Source organism: Petromyzon marinus, unplaced genomic scaffold (assembly GCF_048934315.1).
Source record: "Petromyzon marinus isolate PM22_M1 ecotype Great Lakes invasive population unplaced genomic scaffold, UKy_Petmar_22M1.pri1.0 PM_G_Scaffold_141, whole genome shotgun sequence".
NCBI classification, from domain to species: Eukaryota; Metazoa; Chordata; class Hyperoartia; order Petromyzontiformes; family Petromyzontidae; genus Petromyzon; species Petromyzon marinus.
In genome coordinates this window covers 199,165-215,959 of record NW_027422697.1, presented here as the reverse complement: position 1 = coordinate 215,959, position 16,795 = coordinate 199,165, and the positions used below count along the sequence as shown (strand labels likewise).

The 16,795-nt window shown below is 43.5% G+C and overlaps 1 protein-coding gene across 1 annotated transcript; it reads right to left on the bottom strand.

Annotated features, from left to right (window-relative positions):
* Positions 1-1,836: 1,836 nt before the first annotated feature.
* Positions 1,837-15,988, bottom strand: LOC142910372 (uncharacterized). Its single transcript, XM_076059981.1, has 3 exons — positions 15,816-15,988; positions 15,188-15,703; positions 1,837-5,423 (listed from the first exon to the last, which is right to left on the bottom strand). Exons 1-3 carry the CDS (start codon positions 15,986-15,988, stop codon positions 5,327-5,329), a joined length of 786 nt encoding a protein of 261 aa, XP_075916096.1. The 3' UTR covers positions 1,837-5,326.
* Between the last annotated feature and the right edge of the window lie 807 nt (positions 15,989-16,795).

Genomic DNA, 16,795 nt, shown 5'->3' with positions numbered 1-16,795 from the left:
TAGAAGTGTCTTATCACTCACTCTAGAAGTGTCTTATCACTAACTCTAGAAGTGTCTTATCACTCACTCTAGAAGTGTCTTATCACTCACTCTAGAAGTGTCTTATCACTCACTCTAGAAGTGTCTTAGCACTCACTTTAGAAGTGTCTTATCACTCACTCTAGAAGTGTCTTATCACTCACTCTAGAAGTGTCTTATCACTCACTCTAGAAGTGTCTTATCACTCACTCTAGAAGTGTCTTATCACTCACTCTAGAAGTGTCTTATCACTCACTCTAGAAGTGTCTTATCACTCACTCTAGAAGTGTCTTATCACTCACTCTAGAAGTGTCTTATCACTCACTCTAGAAGTGTCTTATCACTCACTCTAGAAGTGTCTTATCACTCACTCTAGAAGTGTCTTATCACTCACTCTAGAAGTGTCTTATCACTCACTCTAGAAGTGTCTTATCACTCACTCTAGAAGTGTCTTAGCACTCACTTTAGAAGTGTGTTATCACTCACTCTAGAAGTGTCTTATCACTCACTCTAGAAGTGTCTTATCACTCACTCTAGAAGTGTCTTATCACTCACTCTAGAAGTGTCTTATCACTCACTCTAGAAGTGTCTTATCACTCACTCTAGAAGTGTCTTATCACTCACTCTAGAAGTGTCTTATCACTAACTCTAGAAGTGTCTTATCACTCACTCTAGAAGTGTCTTATCACTCACTCTAGAAGTGTCTTATCACTCACTCTAGAAGTGTCTTAGCACTCACTTTAGAAGTGTCTTATCACTCACTCTAGAAGTGTCTTATCACTCACTCTAGAAGTGTCTTATCACTCACTCTAGAAGTGTCTTATCACTCACTCTAGAAGTGTCTTATCACTCACTCTAGAAGTGTCTTATCACTCACTCTAGAAGTGTCTTATCACTCACTCTAGAAGTGTCTTATCACTCACTCTAGAAGTGTCTTATCACTCACTCTAGAAGTGTCTTATCACTCACTCTAGAAGTGTCTTATCACTCACTCTAGAAGTGTCTTATCACTCACTCTAGAAGTGTCTTATCACTCACTCTAGAAGTGTCTTAGCACTCACTTTAGAAGTGTGTTATCACTCACTCTAGAAGTGTCTTATCACTCACTCTAGAAGTGTCTTATCACTCACTCTAGAAGTGTCTTATCACTCACTCTAGAAGTGTCTTATCACTCACTCTAGAAGTGTCTTATCACTCACTCTAGAAGTGTCTTATCACTCACTCTAGAAGTGTCTTATCACTAACTCTAGAAGTGTCTTATCACTCACTCTAGAAGTGTCTTATCACTCACTCTAGAAGTGTCTTATCACTCACTCTAGAAGTGTCTTAGCACTCACTTTAGAAGTGTCTTATCACTCACTCTAGAAGTGTCTTATCACTCACTCTAGAAGTGTCTTATCACTCACTCTAGAAGTGTCTTATCACTCACTCTAGAAGTGTCTTATCACTCACTCTAGAAGTGTCTTATCACTCACTCTAGAAGTGTCTTATCACTCACTCTAGAAGTGTCTTATCACTCACTCTAGAAGTGTCTTATCACTCACTCTAGAAGTGTCTTATCACTCACTCTAGAAGTGTCTTATCACTCACTCTAGAAGTGTCTTATCACTCACTCTAGAAGTGTCTTATCACTCACTCTAGAAGTGTCTTATCACTCACTCTAGAAGTGTCTTATCACTCACTCTAGAAGTGTCTTATCACTCACTCTAGAAGTGTCTTATCACTCACTCTAGAAATGTCTAAATACGATGGTTAGCAATTATAAAAAAAGAATTCGTCAAAAAGTGGTCTTAAAATAAAAAATGTAACATGCGACATTTCAAGCAATGGCCTTTATTCAAAGAGCATGGGTCACAGAGGGGATAATACAAGTTGAATACCGCATTCTACATGATGGGGCCTTGATTAGAATTATATTTTTTTATGTTTTCTGATGACCAGTTTTTAATTGGTATATGAATAGTTAGCAAATCGGTGCTATTGGGAAACAGAAAACCTTTCAACAATCAAAAAGTATAAAAATTTAATAACAAGTAAAATACCGTAAAAATATGTTCAGTTAAATGACAGTAATCTTTCATTTAAGTGCAACTTAATGCCTCAGAAAATCAAAGTGCCATGGGTCAAATTTCAACTGAAACATTCGAAGAACATATTCTTAGTTCTTTCGGTAAAGTCACGTTAAAGGGAAACAACAAAATAATAAATTATATATAAAACAAAAAAATTCGTCTCCCCCCTCCTCTTTTCAGAATATAGATGGACTAGTCCTAAATAAACTGCCAAATCGCTGCGCGTGGCGCTAACGTTTTTTATTATAAATAAATAAATGCACCGTTAAAAAATAAATTTATGCAAACCAACAGACCTGAAGACGACCGTTTGTGTTATGGTCGAAACGTCGTGAGAATTTGTTTTATTGTTTTATATATAATTTATTATTTTGTTGTTTCCCTTTAACGTGACTTTACCGAAAGAACTAAGAATATGAATTACTGCAGTCACGAAAGCTTTAAATCAAAATTTTATTCGAAGAACATCTCCAGATAAAAAAAGAAAGTATTTATTTAAACATCCCATCGGTCATACAGAGGGCATTTGGCTCAAACCCAGGCAAACTCTGGGTCGGTTTCGACATTGAGTCTCGCATCAGCCAGAATCAGCCTTGTTGGAACCAAAGAGGGTCAACTATCAGATGTTTAGAGTCTAGGACTTTCTCTTAGACATGGGTTCCTTGGTCGACGAAAAAAAGAGTATACAGGGTGCGAAAAAAAAAATTCTCCCGATTTGAAATCGCTATATCTCTGCAACCACGAAACTGGCCCCATGAAAGAAAATCTTACCGCTTGAAAGGGCGGGGCATAAAGGTTCAAATGATTACCGCTAGACGCTTCTCTGAGTGCACAAACAGCCCCTAGCCTCAGTCATTTGCAAGACACACTGCCTCCAGTGTTGGATAGGTCGCACGGGACCCCAAGACTTGGCGCTACACTCTTGGCCCCAAAGATCCCCAGACATCACACCCTGCGACTTTTTCTTGTGGGGATAAGACCGTCTTTTTGTGCCACCATTAGCGACTAATATGGATGACCCTTAACAGAATCACGGCAGCGGTGACTTCAGTGGAAGAAGACACTTTGAGAGGCATTTGGGACGAATTCAACTATCGTCTCGATGTTGTCCCTACAGCAGGTGGAGGGCACATAGAGCATTTATAAAATGGTTAGTAAAACTTGATAACTCATTAAACCGTTTGTAATTTCAAAGGAGTATATTTCATGATGGCAACATGTTACAATTACAATGTTGCCATCGTGAAATATACTGCTTTGAAATTGGGTCCATCGTTTTGAAACACCCTGTATAATACACTACGCAAAAGAATCATCACATCAGTGTACAATCGGTGCATTTTACCGCGGTCATGATGAAGTCAAAATTCTACACCTGGACTTACTTCCACTCAACAGCTCACGCGTGATGTCATTTCCCTTCGGGCGAAATTACGTCTTTGCTCGCTCGCGTTTCGTGACGTCATCATTGGGCCCTTTAGCAAAGGCGGGAAAGTTTCGTCGGGCAGGGCGTTAACGTCGTCGGCGTCGTTATCAGCGTTATAATTACACCACATCGCCTCTTGTCGCGGTTTGGTGTCTTGACAAGTTCATGCTCGTTATTGATACCAGCATGGTCGACTTTCAAGTGTTACGCTGCTGCTGCGCGTGCGGAACTTTCCAAGTTCATCAGGCAGGTGATGCGTGCGCCTGCTTGCGGACGAACCACTTTTAATTAAACCATCAACACATTTGATGTGATATGAATATGGGCCGTTGCCCGAAACGTCGCCTGGCATATATTTTTTCTGTTAAGGCTGCAGTGATATTGATGAATGCATTGAGTTTTAGTTTCTGTTGTCCTTGTGCACCGCTGCCAACGTAGAAGCAGTATCGCCAAATTACTTGTTTACATGCCGTATTGTCGTATATGTAATTGAAAGGCTTGCATGGGCCACCACGCCTGGCTAGGATAAAACCTTCCTGTCCATGGTTGATAGGTTAATCCAATGATGATGATGGCAATGGCTGCAAAGCCATCCGGCTCAACTTGCGTACCGGGAACGAACCCCACTGAGCTGCAATACGGCTCACCCGCAAGGTGGGCCCCCATGTGGTCGTTGATGGCTTTTTTAATAATTGTCATGTCTCGTTGTCATCCAATGTTTTTTTATGACTGGCAAATAAGTAACTCGCGTCATAATTTGGCGATACAGCATTCGTTGGCAGTGGTGCGCAACTAGCACAGTGCATAAGAACATCCTATGTGCTATGAAGCACATACAGTCCTAGAGACGTGGCCTCGCTGCACCTCCGGCCACGCCCCCACTTCGGTCTCTCGAGACGGAACCAGAGCCAGCATCACATGTCCTCCGGGGCCTCCGTTTCCGGGCCCCCTTTAATCCCCTGAGTTGGCACATGCCCTCTCCCTCTCTGCGACGGGACCCTGCTCCGTAGGGGCCTGCTTCTCCGCCACGTCTTCGTCGGCTCCCTCGAGAGGTACGTGCACACACCATTACCATTTGTAGTTGCAGTCGGCATATACGCCGTAGAGACGCCATTTAGGTCTCTATATCACCCCCCCCCCCGCCCCCTTATGAAACTCAGCCGTCTTGGCTGACCGACATAAAACCAATGTAATGTGTGGGCCGCCAACCTAGAATGCAACAAGGGAACAATACAACATATTCTTGGTTCTTTCAGTAAAGTCACGTAGAAGGGAAACAAAAATATAATATAAAATATATTTTTATTATTTCGGTAAAGTCACGTAGAAGGGAAACAAAAATATGACGAAAATATATTTTTATTGTTTCCCTTCTACGTGACTTTACCGAAAGAACCAAGAATATGAATCCCTGCAGTCACGAAAGCTTTAAATAAAAAAAAACAACAAATAATCCCGACCGAGGAAGAACCAATAATTTGAACCAAGGAGAGAAGAAGGGATGGAGGAAGAGAGAAAAACAACTTGGATGCAATTATTGACAATGGACGAGCCACCCCGCACATAAAACACCGCACTCGAGCACAAGACGAGCCCGAGTCAGCCATTGACCCATCTGGCTCGAGTCGCGGTCGCGGACCATGGGTGTAGGTGCACATCGACGCCGGAGGATGGTCATTTAAATCGAACCGTCTTTGCCTGAGTCCTTGATGCCGGCCCGTCAAGCGAGGAGGGTGCGGGTCCACCGACGGCTACGGAAGCAGCCAGAAGAAGGCTCGACGAGCCCAGCACCTCCTGAGCCGAAGAACCCTCATGTGGTAGGAGGTCGGGCGATGGTGGCTCCGGATTTCCCCGTTCCCCCCGGGCCGGTCTGACCGGTGACGTCGGCCCCTTTAGGCGCTTGGACCCTGCGGGCGGAACAATAAAACTGTCCTGAGGGAGGACGTCAGCCGACGTGCGCCCCAGCTCATCGGCCTGACCAGACACCCGGCCCTCAGGAAGTGGCGATAAAAGACTAACGTCAGGCGGAAAAAAACGTTTTAGCCACGACAGGTACACAAACCAGTCGCGGCGACCACACTGAATCCGCACGCACTGCGGACTCCGCACCTCCACCACTTCGACCGGCCCTGCCATGTAATTCGGGGAGGTACCCAACGGGACGTGGGGGTAGTGGAGCCACGCCTTGTCTCCTGGCGTCCATAGGGTAATGGACTGGCGAGGCTTGACGAGCCGTTCGTTGGCCGCCTGTCGCAAGGCCGAGTTCCCCCAGATGCCTCTCTAGCTTCATCTAATCGCTGTAGGGTAAGGCGTAAGGGGTTCCATTTTTTTGTTCCATTTGGTATAGCCCTGTGAACCATTCGGCTCTTGAATCGGGTGCAACCGCAACAAACAAAAAACAAAAACATGAACAATAAAACATCTTAAAGTGATTATGTCACTGTGCAAACAGAAAATCCAGGAAAAAAAACCATCAAAATATTCCTGAAATAGCACCGTACACCAACGCTGTGTGCAAAAATCCCAGTGGGATGCAAGTCAAACAACAACAACAATAACAACCACAAGACAACTAAGATTAAGGCCATCAGTCTAACTCCGTACTACAATAAACAAAAACTTGGCCAAACCAAAAAAACGTTTTCGAAATCACCAAAATAAAAGCCATAAATGCAATGTAACAGTGATCATAGGGACTGTGACCGAATTTTTAACAATAAACTACATTAATATGTAACATCAAACCCGAGAGCCATATTTTAGGTCACTGAATAGCAGTGGCAGCTAGGGGTGTACAACTCCTCTAGAGCAGTTTTGAGTGAAGATCTCATAGGTAGTGATTCAAGTTGCAGTTTATTGGCAATAGCATTCCAGACCCTGGGGGCATCAATAGCAAAGGCCCTTCCTCCGGTTTTTGTACTGCAATAGGGAACGTGAAGCTGGTAAATGAGCGAAGACCTGAGGTCAAATTTGTTCTTTGAAACAGAGAGGAGATCCAGTAGGTAGTCTGCAGATTTTTTGTAAGTACATCGTGAATAAATAAGATCTGGTGCACAAGTCGTCGAACATTAAGAGATGTTAAGTTTGACCCAATGTAGAGATCACAGTGGTGAGTCCTATATGGGCAGTTCAATGCAAATCTTAAGGCCGAGTGATAGATGGAATCAAGCTTCTTCAGTACAGTACTTGGGGCTGATTTATACACGATGTCACAGTAGTCAAGTAGAGGCAGTATGGTAGCTTTTATCATTTCCAAACGGAACATTGGGGGGAAGCAGTGCTTGTGCTGATACAGAAAACCAATTTTTATTTGTCTTTTTACCAATATAATCAATGTGATCTTCAAAATTCAGTTTTGAATCCAGGATGACCCCAAGATACTTATAGATCTTGACTTGCTCTATTTGATAATTATTTAAGGAATGTAATTGGGGAAAAATTACTTCCTGCTTTAGTCCCGGTGAGAAGCATAGCACCTTGGTTTTGGAGGAATTCAGGACTAGTTTAAGAGCAACTCGCTGATGTTGTAGTTTGTTGAAATCACCCTGGAGCTTAGCAATCACGTCATCTGGAGAGCGGCCAGCAGTAATCAGTATCGTGTCATCAGCAAAAGATTTATCCTGGAATGATCCAGGTCAGTGCCCAAGTCATTGACATAAAGAGAGAACAAGAGGGGGCCGAGGATGGAACCCTGTGGAACCCATTTTGTTATCTTAACACTGTTTGACCTCCAACGATCTGTGAATACAGTTTGGGTGCGAGAAAAGAGGTAATTTTTTAACCATTGTACTGTGTTTTCGGAAAAACCGAGGCAACTTAGTTTACTAAGCAGGGTGTTGTGGTTTACTGTATCAAAAGCTTTGGGCAGGGTCAAGAAAAAGACAGGCACAGAACTGCTTATGATCAAGGCTACTGTAAATTTGATTCAGAGAGTCTAATGCAGCAGATGGGGTGCTGTATTTTTTTCGGAACCCAGATTGTTTTAGATGTAGTAGATTGTTGGTGGACAGGAAACTGCTAATTTGGTAGTTCAATAATTTTTCAACAAATTTCATCAATGGGGACAAAATTGAGATCAGTCGGTAGTTATTGGGATCATCTTTAGGGCCCCCTTTGTGAAGTGGACGGACATAGGAATGTTTCCATTCTAGAGGAACTGATGCTTCTTTGATGGACAGATTGAAAACATGGGCTATAGGTTTGTATATTAGGTGACCAACAGTTAGTAGAGCAAGGACGGGAAAACTATCTCCTCCGGTAGAGGAGGACCCTTTAAGGTAGGACAGTTGTTTCAGAACATTACTTTCGTGGATTGGCTGGAAACTAAATTTGTTTAATGTTTGGACAGGGGTGTAGGAATTTGCATGAGCAGGGGTGACTCCCAATACATTATCAAAAAGATTACCAGCTTCAGAAAAATGAAGGTTAAAATTCATAATAAAGGTTTTTGAGTTAGATCGCGTTATTTATAAATGTGTCGTAACCCTCCACCACTCGACACGGCCAATCAGCAAAAAAAGTGTCACGTTGACAAAAGACAAATAATTCACTACTTTAGCCCACCGGTGTGTTGAAGAGTGAATCCACAACATTTACAGTTTGAGTACGATGTTTCGCTGGTAAATACATCCAGCATCATCGGGCAATTCGCCAGAATGGTAAAGCCCTCGCTTGCTCCCGGTTTTAAATAGAGCAGCAGGGTGACGTCATCATTTAACTCATATCAGGTGCAGTGATTAGAGGCGGAGGGGGGTATTGTAATTATATAATCGATTAGTAATCAGTCAATGGTTATGATTAGTAATGAGTTGTAGATTAGTAATTAGTTGTAATGTGTTAGTGATTATATGCTATTTTAGTAATCCGTTAATTAGTATGTGTTTCCCCATAAGGAATTGTAATGTGCATTCATATTCTTAGCTCCCTCGGCAAAGCCACGCTGAAGGGAAACAAGAAAACAACAAATATATATTTTATTATTTTATTGCTTCCCCCCAACGCGACTCCACCGAAAGAGCCAAGAACATGAATTACTGCAGTCACGAAAGCTTTAAATTAAAATGTAATGTGTATTATTTAATAATGCGCTTCCAGGCCGCACTAAGCCTGTAGCTGTCAGAGCGATTAAAGTTATTTTTATTCCTCTCAATTTCAATGGATTCTCTAATTAGTCTTTGCCAGTAATAATTAGTTTTACACAATACTGCAACATTATCAAAATCAATTGAGTGTCCTTGTTGACAAGCATGTTCTGCCACTGCCGACAGTTGTGTTTGAGATAATTTAATATTTCTCTGATGTTCTTTTAGTCTTACACTGATGTTACGTCCCGTCTGTCCAATATAGCATCTGCCACATAAACAATCCGATATACACCTTCTGTAATGCGTCTTTAGTGCAAGATACTAGTTTTTGAATTTTGTGTACTGTACCAAATCTTACTGTAATGTTTTGCTTTTGCAAAACACGGGCTAATTTGTCAGTTACTCTTGAGATATATGGAATTTTTATTGTTTTAACAATCTGATCGCTTTCAGCAGTATTGCTTTGTGATCGTGATTTGGCATTCAGTGCTGTTAATTTGAGCATTATTGTAGCCATTCTGTCGTGTTTGATCTCTCTCACTAGACTCTCACCATCTGACACTGTTTTAGCCCGATGTATGAGCGTCTTGATAAGAGAGGATTTCTGAGCTGGATGATGATGTGAATCTGCATTCAGATAGGCATCAGTGTGCGTTTGCTTTCTGTAAACGCTGTGTGTTATTTTACCGTTTAGGCCATGTCCAAGCAAAATATCTAGGAATGGGAGTGTGTTATTCACCTCCATTTCCATGGTGAACTGGTTGGCCGGGTTTTGTGCATTGAGATGATTTAGAAAATCATTAAGTGTATCTTTACCAAGTGGCCAGACAACCAAAGTGTCATCCACATATCTAAACCAAAAGGATGGTTTTAATGTGCTCGAGGCAAGTGCTCTTATTTCAAAGTTTTCCATGTACAAATTTGCTATAGCAGGCGATAAAGGAGAGCCCATTGCTGCTCCTTCCTTTTGTTTAAATAAATCCCCTCTCCATAAGAAGTAAGTGTTATTTAAACAATGGTCAGCAAGTTTCGGAATATCTTTTGGTAAACTGGTATTCTTTACTAGTGTATCAAGCAATTTAAGCTAATTGATATGTGGCAGAGCCAATTGTACTGACTATGGGTCGTAATGGGATGCCGATTTTATGAAGACCACTGCAATAATTGCAAATTCATTAATCCCTAAAAATGAGCAATACCAAATTAATCCAAGGGCCTCAAAACCACCTAGACTCTATGGGCTACCAAAGATTCATAAAATCGGCATCCCATTACGACCCATAGTACAATTGGCTCTGCCACATATCAATTAGCAAAATATATAACCAAACAAATACAGCCCTACATCGGTAGGACATCTTCATTCATAAAAAAAATTCAGAACATCTTGTGAATGTGATTAGATATATTAAACTTACTCCTGATGATATTCTGGTAAGTTTTGATGTGATTTCTCTATTCACTAAGGTTCCAGTGAGCGAATCGCTTAAATTACTTGATACACTAGTAAAGAATACCGGTTTACCAAAAGATATTCCGAAACTTGCTGACCATTGTTTGAATAACACTTACTTCTTATGGAGAGGGGATTTCTTTAAACAAAAGGAAGGGGCAGCAATGGGCTCTCCTTTATTCCCTGCTATAGCAAATTTGTACATGAACACTTTGAAATAAGAGCACTTGCCTCGAGCACATTAAAACCATCCTTTTGGTTTAGATATGTGGATGACACTTTGGTTGTCTGGCCACATGGTAAAGATACACTTAATGATTTTCTAAATCATCTCAATGCACAAAACCTGGCCAACCAGTTCACCATGGAAATGGAGGTGAATAACACACTCCCATTCCTAGATATTTTGCTTGGACATGGCCTAAATGGTAAAATAACACACAGCGTTTACAGAAAGCAAACGCACACTGATGCCTATCTGAATGCAGATTCACATCATCATCCAGCTCAGAAATCCTCTCTTATCAAGACGCTCATACATCGGGCTAAAACAGTGTCAGATGGTGAGAGTCTAGTGAGAGAGATCAAACACGACAGAATGGCTACAATAATGCTCAAATTAACAGCACTGAATGCCAAATCACGATCGCAAAGCAATACTGCTGAAAGCGATCAGATTGTTAAAACAATAAAAATTCCATATATCTCAAGAGTAACTGACAAATTAGCCCGTGTTTTGCAAAAGCAAAACATTACAGTAAGATTTGGTACAGTACACAAAATTCAAAAACTAGTATCTTGCACTAAAGACGCATTACCTGAATTATCAACAGAAGGTGTATATTGGATTAATTGTTTATGTGGCAGATGCTATATTGGACAGACGGGGCGTAACATCAGTGTAAGACTAAAAGAACATCAGAGAAATATTAAATTATCTCAAACACAACTGTCGGCAGTGGCAGAACATGCTTGTCAACAAGGACACTCAATTGATTTTGATAATGTTGCAGTGTTGTGTAAAACTAATTATTACTGGCAAAGACTAATTAGAGAATCCATTGAAATTGAGAGGAATAAAAATAACCTTAATCGCTCTGACAGCTACAGGCTTAGTGCGGCCTGGAAGCGTATTATTAAATAATACACATTACATTTTAATTTAAAGCTTTCGTGACTGCAGTAATTCATGTTCTTGGCTCTTTTGGTGGAGTCGCGTTGGGGGGAAGCAATAAAATAATAAAATATATATTTGTTGTTTTCCTGTTTACCTTCAGCGTGGCTTTGCCGAGGGAGCTAAGAATATGAATGCACATTACAATTCCTTATGGGGAAACACATACTAATTAACGGATTACTAAAATAGCATATAATCACTAACACACATTACAACTAATTACTAATCTACAACTCATTACTAATCATAACCATTGACTGATTACTAATCGATTATATAATTACAATACCCTCCGCCTCTGATCACTGCACCTGATATGAGTTAAATGATGACGTCACCCTGCTGCTCTATTTAAAACCGGGAGCAAGCGAGGGCTTTACCATTCTGGCGAATTACCCGATGATGCTGGATGTATTTACCAGCGAAACGTCGTACTCAAACTGTAAATGTTGTGGATTCACTCTTCAACACACCGGTGGGCTAATTATTTTTTTGTCTTTATTTGTCTTTTGTCAACGTGACACTTTTTTGCTGATTGGCCGTGTCGGGTGGTGGAGGGTTACGACACATTTATAAATAACGCGATCTAACCCAAAAACCTTTATTATGGATATTGGTCGCGAAAGCCTACGTGTTAAACCAAAGTTAAAATTGTCAACTATTTTTTTGGGAACTGAAAAATATTCCTCATTTTGGTTAAGCTCAACGGGCAGATTATCTGTTTTGGATGCCTTTTCGATACATTTGAATGTTTTCCAAAAAATCCTGGCATTTCCATGTGATTCCAGGAGAATGGAGGAAAAGTAGGCATTTTTTCCATGCCGTACTTTTTTGATGCATCTATTCCTTAAAATCCTGTATTCTAGCAAGTCATTTACCAAATTACTTTTCTGAGCACATGCCCAAGCCTTGTCCCTAGTTTTCATGAGCTTTGTAATCAAAGGATAATATCATGGTGGGCGGTTGCCTTGAGTTTTAAATCTAACCAATGGAGCATGTTTGTTAAGAATTTGCAGAAACGTGTACAGTTGTCCCTCACTATAACGCGGTTCACCTTTCGCGGCCTCGCTGTTTCGCAGATTTTTTTAGTGAAATTTCGCATGCTTTTTTTTCCTGCGTACAGTATGAACGCGCATTGTGTTCGGCGTCCTGATTGGCTAAGGGAGAACCGCACATCTGTTCTGCGTCCTGATTAGCTAAGGGAGTACAAAATGCGTTCGGCTAGCCAGATTTACAAAAATGTTTGGGCTTGAAAACAGGTTTTGATCTTTGGTTTCATTTACTAATATTGTACTTATTTTTTTAAATCTGCGAAAGTTTGAACTTTGAGAGTGTTTAAATAAGAGAGAAATGTGAGAAAATGTTAATGCCTGTCTGAGAAAAGTGTTTAAAAGTGTGTGGTTAGGGGTTTTACGGCCTTAAAAGATGTATAATAATTGTAAAAAATAAAGCTGATTACTTCGCGGATTTCGTCTATTGCGGGTTATTTTTAGAACGTATCCCCCGCGATAAACGAGGGACCACTGTACCTGAAAGTCTCCCAAGCCGTAGTCAGGTTGGGGATATCACAGACCTTGTCAATATCCGAGTAAAGCACATTAGTAAATGCCTGAGTGCTGAAGTGCCTCAAAGAGTGCTTCTCAACAATTTTAGCAGGGGCTTTGGGTCTGGCTGATGATCTCACCCCAAAAATGAAGGAGCGATCACTAAGGTTATTACCCAGAACACCAGTCAGTGCGAAATTGTGAGGGGCATTTGTCAATAGGATGTCAAGCAGAGTTGACTGTCCCGGATTTTTTAGGTTGGGTCTTGTGGGGACATTTATTAATTGAAACAGGTTAAATTCATCTGTAAAATTTGTGGCCATGGCTGGCGAGTTTAGCCAAATCCAATTTAGATCACCCACTAAAACTATTTCACCTTTAGGCAGGCCCCCAAAAAGCTCTCTCAGTGCCGATGCAGCTTCAACATCCTTCCCACTAGGCGGTCTATAGCAGCACACTACCAATATCTGTTGATTATTTGGGAGAGTTATTCTGAGAGCCAAACCTTCAAAGCAACATTTTTTAAACAAGGAGTGAGCTGGTGAACATGCAATAGTATTACGAACATAGATGCCAATTCCACCTCCTTTAGATACTCAGTAAAGCCGAAAAAGGTTGTAGTTCAATCGTAATCTGCTAGTCATTGATGGTAGGAGTGAGAAATGTTTCTGTTAGGCAAAAAATGTCCAGGTAAAGATCTGCCACTTCTAGTTTTAGTTGACTTAATTCAATCACAAGCCCTCTGATGTTGACATGTAGAACACCAACACCTTTCCTGCCAGAAAAATCTACAGAATTATACGAGTTCTTTATATTTGGGCCAGGATGAAGCTCAATACCACCCAGAAATAAGAAAAGTAGAATTAATAGTTTGCACAAGTATTTTCCGTGAAAGGATGAAGAGCGGTGAACCTTGGACGAATAGCAGCAGCTCGCAGATGGTGTTATTTTTAAGAGCAGAATGAAGTTTGAAAGGAGTGCTGGTGAAGTAATGGGACAAAGATAGGGTTTAAAAGGATACAATGATGGAGTGTAGAAGTGTCTATGAGCTGTTTCATTTGCAGGTGTAGTGGCAAATCGAGCAACAAGTATGGACGCAAAGTAACGAGGGTAGCCGTTTGTAGAGTTGAGTGTGGCACTAGATATGGCCGGGAGGGACAGCAGTATGATATACAGCAGGAGAATTGCCATCTTTAAAATATCCGGGGTATACATAGATTAACACACAAGCAGAATAGAAAAATATATATATAATTATAGGCCGAGCGCGAGAAAAACGTCTTGCCGCACTCGTCACACATGCCCGGCTTCTCACCCATGTGCTAGGGTCCGATATCCTAGTACACTTCTCCAGCGGTTTTAACTGCACATCAATCGGTGGGTCACGCTCCCTTCCATACATCAAAAAGAACGTGGAAAACCCAGTAGAAGCATGCGGGGCGGAACTGTATGCTGCGAGCACACCTGTAAAGTGTACCAGTCGGATTGTGTTTCATTGACACGTTGGCATAACATCGAAGTCAGGGTTCTGCGTAACCTCTCTACCATACCATCCGTCTGGGGGTGATAAGGCGACGTACCCACCTTTTTGGTACCCAAATGCTCGCAAACCTCCTTCAACAGCTTCGACGAACATTTTTTTGCCTTGGTCTGTCAAGAGACATTCAGGGGCGCCTTTGTCTAATACGTAGCCATGAAGGAACACGTCTGTGATGGTCTCCGCCGACTGGTTTGGTAACGGCCAGGCCATTGGCCAACGCGACAAATACTCCACCTTTGAAGATGGGTCCTCGCTGGGACCACGTGTTTCGTGTTTTTTTTAAACGTATATTAAGTTCGCCAAAAGGAGTGCCTGGATCTCAGCACGATTCGTATTGCGTAATTGTGGCAATCCGTATTCTTCTAATGTGCCTCATTATATCCGCTGCTGAGTCTCTTAAACATCTGCCACCAGCAGATCCCACGGACTCGTGGGAATCCCCCCCCCCCCCCGCCGTGTCGTGCTGCTCAACCCTCGCCTGTCCGAGCGACAAATGCGACCACCATTACATTATAATTGATAACCGGAGTAAAATGCATGGAGATGAAATTTCAGCAAAGTCAATGAATCATACACAATGCCAACTATGGCCCAACATATTTTATACTTGATTGAAATTTAATTACGTGGACAGTCTATGGAGATGTGTATAGAATTTTTTTGTATTTCCCCCTCGCCGTGCATGCTGCATTGTGCGTAACGCACACTTGGTGGAGGGGGGGAGATGATGAATCGTGATGGACGATTGATTTTCAATATTTCTTAAGTTATTGCCAGGGCAGTCACGGAGTGAAAACTCAGCGGAGATTACTTCGCAGGCCTCCCCGGGCCCGCGCGGTAACTTAAAAAAGGGGGGCGTCTCACATCGTTTACCTGTGCGGCAGGCTGCGCGAAGCCGCCGAGCAGCAGGTCAGACCGGCACGCGCGTCCGCCGCCTCCGAGGGCAGGAACGACCGGTACTCGTAGGTGTCGAGCGCGATGACGGATGCCGGATCGCTATCGGAGCCCGCCTTGCTGCAGGCGGCCGCCTCGAGCTCGTCACGCACCAGCATCACGTCGTTCTTGCGCGGGCTTGGCCGCGCGCTGGACTCGTCGGCCGCGCGGCAGTTGTAGATGCGCAACTCCTTGTTCTCCCGCTTGCAGTGCAGCACGATCATCGCCATGGCCACATTCAGGACGCACGACACTACGCCCAGCGCCACGATCACGATGAACGATGTCTTGAAGGCGCCGCCCCCGCCGGTGCCGCTGCTGCCACCGACATCGTCGCCGGAGCTGCCCAGGAGCCGGCCCTCGGGGTGCGCGTCTGTGACGAGCACGCGCACCGTGGCCGTGGCGGTGATGGCCGGCTCGCCCCCGTCGCGCACGGCGCGACGGGGGCGAGCCGGCCTCGCGGTCGAGGCGCCCGCGCACCCGCACCTCGCCGCTGTCGGCGCTCACGACGAGGTAGTCGGAGGCGTTGGTGCCCTGCAGCACTCGGAATCCACGGGTGTGCAGTTGCGCGGCGGTGAGGCCCAGGTCGCGGGCCAGGTTCCCCACGAGCGTCCCCGGCGGCTCCTCTTCGCGGACCGAGTAGCGCAGGGCCGACGAGAGGACGGAGGCCTGGGCGGCGGTGGCGGTGACGGCGCAGCGCAGGCAGCACAGGCAAAGGAGGGCAACGCGGAGAGGATCCATTTTGCTGGGGCAGGGCGAGCCGGGGCATGACGCGCGGTGAAGATCGACCGCCGAGCTGCGTGCGTGGACAGCGCTGGCTGAGGAATCAGAATTGCAGGGAGATAAAGGGGGAGGGTCGAGCAGGAATAAGGCATGATTAATAAAAATGACATGGGGATACAGGTTCTGGGAGAAAAAAAACTGTGAATTGTGGTTTTTAATTAAGACATTTTCAGTTGTGTAAATGAAATTTTGACGTGAAAATGTAAAAATTAATAATGCATAATCAATAGCTATTAACAGTGTCTGAAACATTGCGTGCCATTCACACGATTCGAAGCTCGCAAACCGCAGGTGCAATCTGCGACCGCGTTTGTGCGACACCTCGCTGCAGCCGCCGCCGCGAGAGCCCCCTCCAATCAGGGATGCATTGTTTATCCCAACTTGCACCGCAGGGCTCATCGGAGGTGAGCACGGCCAAATCTCCTGTGCATTATCCATGGAGCCGCTCTCCGTTCACTTCCGCGGGCTCTCGACGATGTGAAGTCAAACGGTGGAACATTGGTGGTGGGCGCGCGGTCACGTGTGGTCATGCCACGTACGGATCGCCGTAATACGCCAACGTTTTACACTACGGGCTAATGCGGAGCATCGTAAAATGTTGCCACCCCCCCCGAATAGCGTCGTGGTTGTTCCAAGCAGTGACAAGTGTGAGGGATATTTAGGCAAACGTATGCGCGTTGCAAAGGCCGTTGTTTTCTTGCCATCATGCCCTACTCATGAGTATGTCAGACTCCCCTCCAGCTTGTCATGGCCAAAGCCATTGTT